This window comes from Haliotis rufescens, unplaced genomic scaffold, assembly GCF_023055435.1.
Source record: "Haliotis rufescens isolate VD_foot unplaced genomic scaffold, xgHalRufe1.0.p SCAF_24, whole genome shotgun sequence".
Taxonomy (NCBI): domain Eukaryota; kingdom Metazoa; phylum Mollusca; class Gastropoda; order Lepetellida; family Haliotidae; genus Haliotis; species Haliotis rufescens.
Window position 1 is genome coordinate 3,122,758 of NW_025963935.1, and position 15,688 is coordinate 3,138,445.

Below are 15,688 nucleotides of genomic sequence, written 5' to 3' on the forward strand. Positions count from 1 at the left end.
TTTACTATATTATGTGTTAAGCATTTAGGGGCGGTCGCGTTACCTTGTGGTTAAAGTTTTCGCTAGTCATGTCGAAGACCTGGTTTCAATTCCTGACATAGGTACAATGTGTGAAGTCAATTTCTGGTGTCCCCTGCTATGATATTGCTAAAAGCGGTGTAAAACCACTCACTCCTCTGACACAAACACCTTTGGCAAAATCTGCATTTTAAAAAACCCAAGTGGTTCCCCTTGTTAAGCAGGGCTATTAACTGAATGACTTTCACTGATAAAACATACTTACCACTCAGTGTCTGAATGTTTACCCATGGCTTCCCAGAATGGTTCAGAATTATCTCGGGAAGCATCTGGTCTTTATCTCTTTGAACTTTGCGATCATCAAAGCTGCAAAAGGAAAAGTTGTAAGAATTTACCCACCTTTAGCACATAGGTTCATTAGTAATCATGTTAGCAAAACTACTAAGTCCTGGAAAAGTATGTGGAAAATTCTGGCCAGGCACTGATTTTTTATAGAGACATTTTCTTAACAACTTGTTCTGTGGATCCAACGGCCTATTTTTTAATATTTAATCATGCTGATGCGACATAGTGCAAAGTTACATTAACAAATCAAATATTGTAATGAAATGTCTATATAGTGTGCAAACAATTTCAATTTATTGCAGAACACATTACTTTTGAAATCTATAATCCCCTCAGGTTGCAAACGAACCTTGATCACAACTGATCTCAGATCACAATCAACAAATGATGCTTTGTTAAGACCAGAGAGGGTGTTAATTTTGAAGGGTGCTAGCAGGGCTCGAAGGATTTCTCAAACACTATATGTCCTGCAGGGCCAATAGATATTATTGTGTACTCGGCCTGCAATATTCCCACTTATGGGGTACATCGTTATCATTTCTATGAGAGATATAACATATTTTAAGTTAGAAATTATCTTGCGTACTATAAAAGTGTATGTTGTTTCAAACCTCCGCCCTTTAAACAACATACATAGCTGTCTATTTAAAATACATGATATTTTGTTATGTCCCCCCTCCCCCCAACGCCAAGACATGACAGTTAGCACACAACACCGCAAATACCAGGGAGTCGTTGTGCAGAGCGATATTAGCGCTGAGGTAATCACAACTCCCATGCATTAACATGGACAGTCTTAAGGGGCTCCCACACTTTGCCGAGTTGCGTCCCGAGTATGGACCCGAGCTGACTCGGGGTCCTCGTATGGAGCTCGTAGCGAGGTCGTACTAAACTCGGGTAACTCGGGATACCTCGTACTGATCTACGAAAGTTTTGGAACTGCTCAAAACACCCGGATCGCCAGCCAACTCCTAACAAACTCGTAACAAACTCGTCCTACTCGTAGTACCCTCGTGGGCATCTCGTGGTGCTCGTACAGAACTCGTATGAAGATCGTCTGGAAAATGTATACGAGCTATACGAGCCTCTATGTTAAATCATGTTACAAATTCCCGCCGAATTATTTAGCAGCTCGTAGCCACCTCATACCAAAGTCGTACCAAACTCGTATCGAGATCGTTGTGCTCGTATGCAACTCTTAATAGACTCATATCGGGCTCGTAACACACTCGTAGCGTACTCGTATGATACTCGTATATATGTAGTCTCTTCCTGAGTCCTAACTGAGTTAAGCTCGACAACCACCCCGGCAAAGTGTGAGAGCTGCTTTTTGGTTTATGGTGTTTTGTACAACAGCAACCAGTTCCACAAATCCGTAATGAAGTACGTAAATTAATTATGTAATTACACGGTCTTGTCCTACAACTGGTCACTGCATCTGGACTTATGTTTGTAAGCCATTTCATTAATTGTTTTCAAAATTTCATTCACTTTTGCTGACATTAATTTTGACGAAATCGTTTGTGAAGTGATCGGTAGATCGCTCAACTCACCGTTATTTTCAGCAATCACAGTCAGACTACCGCTATTGACGCATTGATTTAGTTAGATTTGAATTAATGATAACTTATCCAAATAGGACACATTTTGTGTGCCAAAAACATTTTCACTTATATCCAGTCAAAATCTTAATTTAGTAAACACACCAGCAATGACAGGAGCACAAGAGGGATTCCTACATGAATCCTACATGAACTCTTTCACATCGATGTTATCTGAGAGTAAGTCCAGCATTTACACATTTTGTTCCCAGTACACCTCCAGTGACATTAGCTTTCATGGTTCCACAATGTAGTTTGCTGTATTGATCTCGCATGTAACATTTAACGTGTTCTGTCACTTGACATCTATCTAACAACTGCTAGAAGGCAAGGCGAGGTCTGCCTGGGTAGTGTGGATAAGCAGTCGTGCACTGGTCTTCAACTGTGTATGGTCGTTGTACCCAGTGCTCCTGTGTAAACACCTGGCGATGCCACCCCTGTGTTCAGGGCTCCTGTGTAAACACCTGGCGATGCCACCCCTGTGTTCAGGGGTCCTGCAGGACCTGCTTCTGGTATCAGCAGTTGTTCACTCCGTGTTTGGGCTTTCCACATCCAGCATTAAACAATGTGAGGTTCAAATACCAGAGAAGGTGACGGAGAGCTCTGTCACTATCAGGAACATAGGCATCAGGCTGTGCCAAGTTAGATGTATTGAAACTGGTGGCTGTTTGAAATTCGAATACAATTATGAAACTTTAACTTTTTGTCTGCGACTTGGTGAATCAAAGCGAAATGAGACGACTGAAGGCTTCATTGTTCTTCAAAAGAATCATTCAGATGTAAGTTGACTATGTTTGTAAATTATTATTATTTAACATTGTAGGTGATTGCATTCATTTATTTCGTCATTGCACCTAAATGTAGAACTGAACCTGGGTTAGCGGTTTGACCACTAGGTTGCATGTAATACAATATATGCATTTGCAAATTAAGAGCTGCCAGATAAATATACCTACCCAGACCTGACACGTACATAGCCGTACAGTTTGCTTCTTTCTAAAGGTACCCACTGGGCCCTGCGCAGCCACGTCTTGCAGTCCTGGTTCTCGATGCTTAGAGAGCCGTTCTGGAAAAGCTGTTTGTTTAAAAGGTAATTGACTTCCAGTTACTTTTTGTCTGGTTTCCATGTTCTAGTTCACTTAAGCTTTGGTAAAATCATTGTGGTTAAACCGTTCTCACATGGATAGGCACAATATGTGAGGACCATTTCGTACGTCTCCTGTCGTGATAGTGATGGAACATTCTTCAAAGGACGTAAAATCGTACTCACTCATTTGTTTGAAAATTCATTTAAAGTATAAGATTATGCAAATAGAAGATATGCGGAGTTCAGGTTCCCTAAGAAGAATAGATACAATATATTATCAAAGAAAAAATAACTTGGGATATAATTGATCATGTTTTAATCGTTTTCATTTACCAACAGTAATGATTTCTTGTCCATAGTATGTCTTGAAAACAGTTGTGTTTCAGTTCCCTCAAAAGTATTTAACTTCACATCCGTGAGCCAATATTTAATCGTCGTGGAAAAGGAAATATTCACATTCCACAAACAAGTTTATAAGATGAAGAGTGACTGAGTGAGTGAGTTGGGTTTAACATCGCTTTTAACAGTATTCCAGTTATATCGCGGAGGGTCAGCTTAAGGTGGGAGGAAAGCCTGAAGAGATGCAGGTCTCAGACGTTACCACTTCGGTGAAACCCACGAGCAGAGTATGGTACTGACAAACCTAGAAACATAATAGGGGCGAACCGGGATTCGAACCCACAATCATAGGTTTCTTGCGTGCCAAAGGACACAACTCTGCACAGCGAATCACAGACGACTGGGTCCCCCGTGCCCCCTTTTAAGATGAAGAAAGAGTCTATTGAATTTACCTTCATTTCCAATTTTCCTGAATTAGAATAAAGATTTCCTTCAGAAATTGTTTGGGATAAGACGAGGAAAATGCATGTATATGCATGTACATTTGTATGTATGTTAAAGGGTTTTTTAAAAGACAAACATTATTATTTGTTCGAATCTTCAAATAAATGTTCGATTGTAGAGTAATTATTCACTATATCTACTAAATAAAGCCACATGCACCGATTGTTAGATGAGCAAAATCCCTAAGCCCTTATGTCATTCCATAAATACATTTCAGATGAGAAGTTGTATCAGTTGAGATCCCATCAGCACAAACGAGATCAGAAAAGAAACACACTTCATGAAGCCTGCAGAGAGGGGGACCTAGGCCAAGTGCGACACGCCTTGACAGAAGCTCAAGAAGACATCAACAGTAGAGAGGATGAACACGGAATGACACCAGTATTGTTGGCAGCACGCGGGGGATACAGGGAAGTGTTTATGTTATGCGTATGTGCAGGAGGTAATGTGTCGGTAGTTGATCCTAATGGTAACAACATCTTACATCTGGCTTTGATTGGAGGACATGTCGCGATGGTGAAGTATATCCTCTCACAGAACCTTACGGACATCAAAAGTAGAGGAATATACGGGAGAACACCTCTGATGATGGCAGCATTAAAAGGATACATAGACGTATTTGACTTACTCGTGAGTCAAGGAGGTGACGCTTCACTTGTGGATACAGATGATGAAAACATCCTACATTTCGCTTGCATTGGAGGACGTGTGGAGATGGTGAAGTATATCCTATCACAGAACATTGCGGACGTCAACAGTAGAGGGAAATACCGGAGGACACCTCTGATGAAGGCAGTCGGACATAGAAACGTGTTTGCCTTACTCGTGAGTAAAGGAGGTGATGCTTCACTTGTGGATAAGTTTTGGGACAACGTCCTTCATATCGCCAGCCGTGGAGGACATGTGCAGGTAGTGGAGTATGTCCTCTCAAACAACTTTGTCGACGTCAACAGTAGAAGGATGTACGGGAGGACACCATTGATGGTGGCAGCAGGTGCGGGGCATACAAATGTGTTTGACTTGCTTGTTTATAGAGGAGGTAATGCATCTGCAGTTGATGATAGGGGTTCTAATATCCTTCATGTTGCCTGTTTCTTTGGAAAAGTGAAGATGGTGATGCATATTATTTCACAAAATATTGTGGAGATTAACAGCAGAGGAGTATACGGAAGAACACCATTGCTGATGGCATCAGCTAAAGGAAATATAGAACTTTTTGACTTCCTTGTCAGTAAAGGAGGTAACATGTCGGTAATTGATGAAAATAATGACACTATACTTCACACCGCCTGTCTTGAAGACCATGTGGAGATGGTGACGCATATTCTCTCTCAATCTGTTGTGGATGTCAATGCCAAGAACAAGTATGGGATAACAGCGGCGATGACAGCAAAAAATAGAAATAACACAGAATCATATGTCCTCCTCATGAAGAGGATGGGGAAACAGCCTGACGTTTAAAATTATAAGATAAACTGGCAGTCACAATGGTTGATATGCCATTTGTTCCTGTGATAATATGTATTTGTGTTAATAAACGCACATTTATAACGTTACCAGTTTATTCTCAAGTTGAAACGCGAATGTTAACCTCGAAATTGTTACCTACAGAACTAAATTGTGACATCAGTGAAAACAGGATCAATAATAATAAACAAATCATTTTGAATCACACAGTATTATGTCTACAATCACCGAAGGCAAAATAATGAGTCAAATATCTAGGAGGAGCAATATAGTACACGACATTTTTAAAATATGAAACTTGGCAAAACTGATCATCAAGGTTGAAATTAAAGTGGAACGCAACTGTAGTCTCTGAGAAAATGGCATCACAAGTCAGTATCTCGTGTGTCTGCCATGTTCATTGATGACTGCCGTGCCATGTCGATACATGGAATTGATGAGGCTGTTGGTGAAAGCCATAGGCACTTGAGCCCACATTGTGAGGAGCGCCTTACGCAGTTCAGCTGCAGTTGTCGGCCTTGGTCGGACGTCATTCAGCCGTCTTTGAATCTCGTCCCACAGGTGCTCAATTGGATTTAAATCGGGACTGCGGGTAGGCCACTGCATGGTTCTGATGCCATTCTGCTGGAGGAAGTCTCTTGTTGCTCTCGCAGTGTAAGCAAGGGCGTTATCTTGCTGATACTCGTGGTTGCGGCGATGTGCCAAATGAGGTATGGCGTGTGGTCTCAAGTATTGATAAATGTACCGAGCTGCTGTGACACCTTTGCCCTGGACCGATGTTCTGGAAGACCACAGGGCCGACCCTCTGTGCAAGACCAATTCGACCCCACACCATGATGCTTGGGCCACCCCACGAGTCTCTCTCGACAACACAAACATCCGAATAACGTTCCCCACGGCGTCACCAGATTCTCTATCAGCCATTTGCCTGTGACAGGGGAGGTGTCTGCTCGTCAATCGTCAACGCATGGTGTCCGCACTAATGTGTCGCAGGTGTGTCCCCATGGTCTGTCGAGCAGCAACAACAAAGCGATTTTGGAGATGCTGTCGCACAATCTGACGACCCTGACGTCGGGTGGTGACCCCTGGTCTTCCACTACGTGGTCTGTAATCTGTAGTGTTGGTAGTCTTGTACCGTTGCTAGAGACTGTATATGGTCCTTATGTTGACTTGAAATGCATTGGCTACTTTTTTGTCCAGCTTGCAATCGTCCAAGGGCTTGGTGTCACTGATTTCTTGTCAATCTTGGCATGTGGTAGCAATTCAATAACGAATGAATGTTATCGGATCTGGGAGGATGGACATGGGGGAAAGCATGTGCATTTCATGTGCCGTGATGCGTTTGGGCGATCGGTTTTATTGTCATCTGCTTTGTCTTTGTATCATCCAATTTAATTTTTCTGGACCAGGTAATGTTAAATTTTAGAAACTTTGACAAACATTACCACGATATTAAAATGACAACTTTTCATGCAATGTTACTTGGGGTGACGTTTCTTTTGCTGTTCAGTATATTAATATTTTAATACTTTAAAGTTTACACAATGTTTTCATACAGATTGGCTGAATGGGTAGTCACGTGATCTGATATTTTGAGTTCATACATCTGTGAGTTGGCAGAAAAGTTAACACCATGTAAAAATGTTTTTGTCAAATTGACCGTGTGAACTTTTGCCGGAACAACTTTCCGAGGTTTCCCCGAAGTCTCGATCGGTGTTTGCAATCAACCTTTTTTTCTATTTCTACATTCCTGCATCTATCAGCAATATTCATTCATTTTGCCTTGACTTTTAACACGTGATCTGTCTCTAAAGTAAATAAATGCTTTGGTTCCAGTGTTTCATGTCGTCCTCTACATGAACTTAAAATGGATTAATTGTGTTTACGTAGATATAAGGGGCGGTCGGGTAGCCTAGTGGTTAAAGCATTCGCTCGTCACGCCGAAGACCCGGGTTCGATTCCCGACATGGGTACAATGTGTGAAGCCCATTTCTGGTGTCCCCCGCCGTGATATTGCTGGAATATTGCTAAAAGCGGCATAAAACCGTACTCACTCACTCACTCACTCTGATCTCAAACGGGAGACAACATCGGGACTGTGTGAGCCGGGCCTTAGACTGTGTATACAGCACACATTTCAGATAATATAATTATTAAATACACTGAAATTGACGACGGTTAAACTACAACTTGTTTACAAATGTGCCGTAAACTACAAAGTAGGCAAGCTCGGAGGTTTATTATACCCCAATTCCACTAGGCGGCGACCCACGGCGCTCCGTGAGAGCGCCATAGAGCGCCGCCGATCGCCACAAAAGCTGGCCTACCGATCTCCGGCGCTCCATGGCGATCTGATGGCGCTCCTCGGAGATGCACTGGCCCGCGATTGCGCTTCGATGGCTCTCTGATTGTGCTTCGCTGTTTGGTTCACGATTTGGAGCGCCACCCTGTAGCGTTCTGTGGCGCTCCAATGGCGCTCCAGGGTCTCAACCAAAAAACCTTCCTTCTCCTTCTTCTTCGAGGCTGCTGGGCCAGAATAGCAATCTGCTGGTTCACGATGGCATGGTTCACGAGATTGTAAATCACTTGTAATATGGCAGCATCTCTATGGTTCATGGTGATACCAGTCTGCTGCCAAGCACAGAACTGAGGACTGCGGCTGAACGCCACAGATTATTATAGGATCGGGCCCCTTTGCGGCGATCAGGTCGCAATCGGATCGCCTAGAGCGCTACTTGAGCTCTAACGGATCTTCATAGATCGCCAATAGAGCGGGAACTGATCGTGCAAAATCGCCACATTTTGGGGTGGTTGGGTGGCGATAAAGCGCAATCAAGTCGCTATCGGATCACATAGATTTCTATTGGATCGCTATTGGATCGCTATTGGATCGCTATTGGATCGCTACTGGATCGGTATCTGATCGCAATCGGATCACAAGTACCCCTATATCGCCTCATTATATGGCGATCTATGGCGCTCCTTCAGATCGCGTAGATCACCGTGGATCGCCGCCCAGGGGAATGGGGGTTTTAGTTATACCCCATTCCACTAAGCGGCGCTCTGTGGCGCTCTTACAAATCGCCATGGATCGCCATATAGAGCGCTAAGATCTCCGAAAGCGTTAATGGATCGCTATCTAATCTCTATGATTGTCAGGGTCGCCGCTTGTCGACTTCCCTGCACAAAGATCCGTGGAGCTCCGCCCAAAATGCCGTCAGATCGCTGCTTGAACGCCGAGATCGCCACAGGAGCGCTACTTGATCGCTAAGGTCGTAATCAGAGCGCTACTTGATCGCCATGGTCGTTATCAGAGCGCTACTTGATCGCCAAGGTCGTAGTCAGAGCGCTACTTGATCGCCAAGGTCGTAGTCAGAGCGCTACTTGATCGCCATGGTCGTAGTCAGAGCGCTATCGTATCACCTTACAGCTTCGCCGATCGACACGAAAGACTAGGACCTACCCCTCTGCTACCAAGCGTAGAACTGAGAAGCGAATTTGTATATAATCGGACCAAAAAATACGTGATCGGGTTGCAATAGGATCCCCAGAGCGCACACATCAACACACACTATACATAGTGCACATGTGATGCCCCTACATCAACACACGCTACAAACAGTGTATATGTGATACCCCTACATCAACATACGCTATACAGAGTATACATGTGATACACCTACATCAACACCCTATACACAGTGTACATGTGATACTCCTACATCAACACACGCTATGTACAGTGTACATGTGATACTCCTATATCAACACACGCTACACACAGTGTACATGTGATACCCCTACATCAACACACGCTACACACACTGATCATGTGATACACCTACATCAACACACGCTATACACAGTGTACATGTGATACCCCTACATCAACACACGCTACACACAGTGTACATGTGATACCCCCTACATCAACACACGCTACACACAGTGTACATGTGATACCCCTACATCAACACACGCTATACACGGTGTACATGTGATAACCCCTACCTCAACAAACGCTATACACAGTGTACATGTGATACCCCTACATCAACACACGCTACACACAGTGTAGATGTGATACTCCTATATCAACACACGCTATAGACAGTGTACATGTGATACTCCTATATCAACACACGCTATACACAGTGTACATGTGATACCCCTACATCAACGAACGCTATATACAGTGTACATGTGATACCCCTACATCAACACACACTATACACAGTGTACATGTGATACCCCTACATCAACACACCCTATACACGTTGTACATGTGATACCCCTACATCAACACACTCTACACACAGTGTACATGTGATACCCCCTACATCAACACACGCTATACACAGTGTACATGTGATACACCTACATCAACACACGCTAGACACAGAGTACATGTCATACCCCTACATCAACACACGCTATACACACTGTACATGTGATACCCCCTACCTCAAAACACGCTATACACGGTGTACATGTGATACCCCTACATCAACACACGCTATACACAGTGTACATGTGATACCCCTTCATCAACACACGCTACACACAGTGTACATGTGATACCCTCTACATCAACACCCTACACACAGTGTTCATGTGATACCCCTACATCAACACACGCTACACACAGTGTACATGTGATACCCTTTACATCAACACCCTACACACAGTGTTCATGTGATACCCCTACATCAACACACGCTACACACAGTGTTCATGTGATACCCCTTCATCAACACACACTACACACAGTGTACATGTGATACTCCTCAATCAACACACGCTACACACAGTGTACATGTGATATCCCTACATCGCCACACCCTATACACAGTGTACATGTGATACCCCCTACCTCAAAACACGCTGTACACAGTGTACATGTGATACCTCCTACCTCAAAACACGCTATACACAGTGTACATGTCATACCCCCTACATCAACACACGCTATACACAATCTACCTGTGATACACCTATATCAACACACGCTATACACAGTTTACATGTGATACCCCCTACATCAACACACGCTACACGCAGTGTACATGTGATACCCCTTCATCAACACACGCTACACACAGTGTACATGTGATACCCTCTACATCAACACCCTACACACAGTGTTCATGTTAAACTCCTACATCAACACACACTACACACAGTGTTCATGTGAAACTCCTACATCAACACAAACTACACACAGTGTACTTGTGATACTCCTACATCAACACACGCTACACACAGTGTACATGTGATACTCCTCAATCAACACATGCTACACACAGTGTACATGTGATATCCCTACATCGCCACACGCTACACACAGTGTACATGTGATACCCCCTACCTCAACACACGCTATACACAGTGCACATGTGATACCCCTTCATCAACACACGCTATGCACAGTGCACATGTGATACCCCTTCATCAACACACGCTACACACAGTGTACATGTGATACCCCCTACATCAACACCCGCTACACACAGTGTACATGTGATACCCCTACATCAACACACGCTATACACAGTGTACATGTGATACCCCTACATCAACACCCATGAAAGAAGTTGGGGATGGGAAGTTCTTGGGGACAATTTACGTCCGGCACCTGACATTCTTGCCACATATAAAATATCTCCAAGCAAAGTGCCTGAAATCTCTAGACTGAAAGTCGTATCAAACGTGGGCGGGAATCTCTCAACCTTTTTCCATTTGTACAGTTTTTTAATCCGCTCAAAATTGAACTGTGGTTCCCTCATTTATGGTTGAGCCTGTAAAACTAACTTACATAATTTAGATTCAATTCATCATTGGCGTAATGTTCTCTCTTGGAGCTTCCAGGACCTCTCCTGTTGTCACAAAATTAAAATCACACCCGTCAAATCCAGCATCTAAACTAAACTGAAGCTGGCTGCACATCTGGGGATACGATTACAACGACATATAACAGCAGCTCATACACTTACAAAAATCGATACACACCAGTTAATCTTTCAGCAGGAATGCGTCCAGTTACGCGCTTAATACAATTCTCACCACTGCCACCATCATAAGTTCAAAATCTATTTCTTCCAGATTACCAGATGACAGTTCAATATATACTGCTGAAGCTGGGGATGTCAACTCGAATCATGCGTTAATTCTTGATACTAGTATTTTAGAACTTACAATAATTTTGTTTATGACCAATACGACATCATCCTTTGTTGGTTGCCTCTGACATGATGGTATTGCTGGTAACACACGAGCTGATGCTGCAGCTAAAGCAGCTCATGATAAACAGAGAATCTCACACGGAGGTCTTTTGATATCAAATTTATCAACACAAGTTGATAAAAGTGGAAAAAAAACAACTACGAGGCTTGATGTCACCAAAGCGATATCTCCTGCGGTTGATGACTACAGTGATTTTTAACAATGCATCAAGGAATACACATTCGTAGTTTGATGCAGAAAAGATGGTACACCCAAGAAGGTACACATGAACTTCAAGAACTTAAACCCAAATTATGTTACAAGTATTTGGGTTGCCGTTCCAGATATGACGAAGTTGTTCTGAGACGATGTCGCATTGGCCACAGCCACTACATCCATTACTATTTATGATATGTGGGTATCCGCGGATTTGTGTTCCTTGTGATGAGTTACACTCAAACATATTTTGCTTGACTGTATCAATTTTTCTCTCACAAGGGATAACTTTTATCATTAAACATCTTTAAAGAATCTTTTTATAAGTTTTAATGCTTGTTTAACTGTGGATTGTATTTCAAGAAATAGAAGTAGTTGATAAATTTTGATTTTTGAATTGTTTTAAACTAGTGTGATGATATTAACAACTGAGATTATTGAAGGCTGTGCCTCTCAGGGGGTTAAAGTAGTGAGTCCATCTATGTTGAAGTGTATAATATCAACTAGTGTTTTCATGTATTGATTGTGCTTCTGTTTTTGTAATATCGGTTTTTTATTACACACAACCACTGGTTACCAAAGTGATGGCACAACTGCTGCAGGGAATTATGCAGTAAGCAAAAGCACTGTAAGTCCCCATGATCCCCAGTTAGGCGGTCTAGCCTTGGTTGCTACTGTCCTGTAGCCTGGTTTTAATTTATATGAACCTACTAAAAATACTTTGTTTTAATATTGCTTAGGTGTGTTTCATATTTAAACTGAGATATTTACCTCACTGTTTTACTGTCCTTCGTCGACAGATCTCAAATAAAAAAATTAAAAATAACTCCCTTGTTCTCATCGCGGTATGGCTGCAACATTACCGATGCGATGTATCAAATTTCACTCACTCACTCACTGACATATATCACGCACCGAGTTGTATTGCTAAAGCCTAATAGACATCCGTTCTTTTTCCATTCGTAAATGTTTGTCATTGTTAATCAATCTATAACACGGAAAGACAGTAAACTGATCGCCCCAGCATTCATTAAAATGTTTGCTTACATTTATACAACGTACAGTTGGATCCTGAATTTCCTGTCTGTGTACAATGATTCGGTCTGTTGTTTTTTGACAGTAAGAGTATATTTTCTCAAAAATGTATACTTGCAGTCTTCAATTATTATTGGGCAGGTTCCACATCGTGTTGTGTGACATTTTGTTACCCTTATGGTATTTGTATCGTGTTATTTTGATGGACAAAGGATTTGTTTGATATTTTAGGCTCTCTTGTGCTGGTATAATTTTACGCATTTGAGAAACATTTTGTCATAGTTTTACTTTGCGGTAAATTGGAAGATTGGCTTTTATAACGGACATAAGTTTACAGTTACTAGGGATGTAGGTACACAAGAATGTCCGTGTTCAGTTCCTTTATTTTCATCAGTGCTTCTCGTATGATTGTCAGTCAGTCAGTCAGTCAGTCAGTCAGTCAGTCACTCACTCACTCACTCACTCACTCACTCACTCACCCACTCACTCACTCACTCACTCACTCGCTTCCTCACTCACTCACTCACTCACTCACTCACTCACTCACTCACTCACTCACTCACTCACTCACTCACTCACTCACTCACTCACTTACTTACTCACTTCTTGATAATAAACCGAAACTGAAACACACATTATATTCGGAAGAGGACATCAATAGAGATTACAATATTTACAGTGTGAGTTTCAGACAAGCCTGCTACTGACAGTGACATATACAAATCATTGATCAGCTTTGATTAGCAATACTAAGCCTGTTGTTGCCAGTGACATGCACCTCAACTACACATACATGGACCATTGACTGTGGGCAGGGCGCAGATAACAATCACCATTCTGCCTCTGTCGGTAACATACAACCACGTCTGACAGTGATAAGCCTTTGTTTGACTCGTAATGAAACTTGCAATGACCACGAGATCTACTGAGTCGCCGTGACCATTTCCAACCAGGATAGGTCCACATCAACATAGTATAGCCGTGTGAGGAGACGTGGTTGATTGCACGTCACCATACCTCGATTCCGGGGTACAATAAGTCTTCAGCAACCCATGCTTGTCGTAAAAGGCGACTAACGGGATCGGGTGGTCAGGCTCGCTGACTTGGTTGATGCATGTCATCGATCCCAATTGCGTAGATCAATGCTCATGATATTAATTACTGGATTGTCTGGTCCAGACTCGATTATTTACAGACCGCCGTCATATAGCTGGAATATTGCTGAGTGCGGCGTTAAACAACAAACCAACCAACCAATCATTGTACCTCGATGGCGTGGATGGTTGCTCAAAATATTAATGAATGGTCTGGCTGATCCAGAGAAGCTGGAATATAACGGAGTGCGGCGTTAAACAACATGATATCATTTAGTTCAAACACAGACTCAAGAGAGGTATACTGATCTACGTTTTGAGGCAGTGGATAACGTGTATTCTTTAGAACTGCACCACATGCGATCCGTATTGAAGTCTTGGTTGAACAATGCAACACAGTGTTTATGAGACCCAGGCGAGAATACATTTATTTTTAACAAAGTTATGCTAGCTCAGACAGCGGGATATTAGTGATGAGGAAATGTAGCCCACAACTGTACACGCATTCATAAGAGATGAGTTTGATGGATGCACAGCGAAAGGGCCGAGGGCACAGTTAGCATTTAGCATCTTTAAGAACAAGCAGGGAAACAGTGATTGAGGTGCTTTGGGGAAGACTATTAATTCATGACACACATTCCACATGTCATCAAAGTCACTTAAAATAAATTTAGGGCTAGGAAACATCGCGTTATTCATGCTGCGCGGTGTCTTTGGTCAATATATCAAATTAAAGCGCTCGGTTCCAAATGAAAATAAGGTATCTACGCTACAGTGGGACTACATCAATTTTCAAAACACAGTAGGTTTACCTCCTAAATGACTAAGGTTGCAAAAAACACTTACTTTAAATGATATATCGAGAGGCAATGATTCTGCTTTTTTTCCAATATACACATCAGTCTGGGCCATATGAATAGTAAAATTATGTCTAGACGTGTATGGAGCTCGGGCACGAGAGAAGATGATGTACAACTTTTGGAATTGAAGAAGACCAACTCCTGAATATTGAACAGTCCACGTCCTACACACACACACACACACACACACACACACACACACACACACACACACACACACACACACACACACACACACACAAACACAAACACAAACACACACACACACACACAAACACACACACACACACACACACACAAACACACACACACACACACACACACACACACACACACACACACACACACACACACACACACACACCCACACACACCCACACACTTGTAGTAAAAGGCGACTACACTTCTCGTAAAAGGCCACTAACCGGATCGGCTGGTCAGACTCGCTGTTATCGTTGTTTAATAAAATCTTATTGACTGGTACTTATCCAGAGGAGTGGACGTTAGGTGTCATCCTTCCTTGGCATAAAAAGGGGAATGTAAATTACCCTAGTAATTACAGACCTATTACTCTTTTAGAAATATCTGGTAAAATCTTTTCTAAAATTATATGTACCTGACTCACCAATTGGGCAACTGATGGAAATGTGATTATCCCTGAACAATCAGGTTTTAGAAAGGGGTTTCAACCTGGAAAATATATTTATACTTCAAACTAGTATTGATAAATATCTAAGATTATATAAAGGTAGACTTTTCTGTGCCTTTATTGATTTAAAAGCAGCTTTTGACTCTGTGTCACATAATCCTCTGATGTACAAACTTTGGACTGGTAATATTAAAGGTTCTGTTTTTAGATTACTTAGAAATATGTATGTAAATGTGAAATCATGCGTATCT

At 42.3% G+C, this 15,688-nt stretch overlaps 1 protein-coding gene across 1 annotated transcript; it reads left to right on the forward strand.

The window, feature by feature from the left end:
- The first annotated feature begins 2,949 nt into the window (after positions 1-2,949).
- On the forward strand, positions 2,950-5,355 carry LOC124122838 (serine/threonine-protein phosphatase 6 regulatory ankyrin repeat subunit A-like). Its single transcript, XM_046485982.2, has 2 exons — positions 2,950-3,054; positions 4,112-5,355. Exon 2 carries the CDS (start codon positions 4,267-4,269, stop codon positions 5,353-5,355), a length of 1,089 nt encoding a protein of 362 aa, XP_046341938.2. The 5' UTR covers positions 2,950-3,054; positions 4,112-4,266.
- Positions 5,356-15,688: the final 10,333 nt, after the last annotated feature.

Excerpts from the sequence above, each read along its gene's own strand:
- LOC124122838 (XM_046485982.2), top strand. The coding sequence starts at position 4,267 with ATGACACCAGTATTGTTGGCAGCACGCGGGGGATACAGGGAAGTGTTT.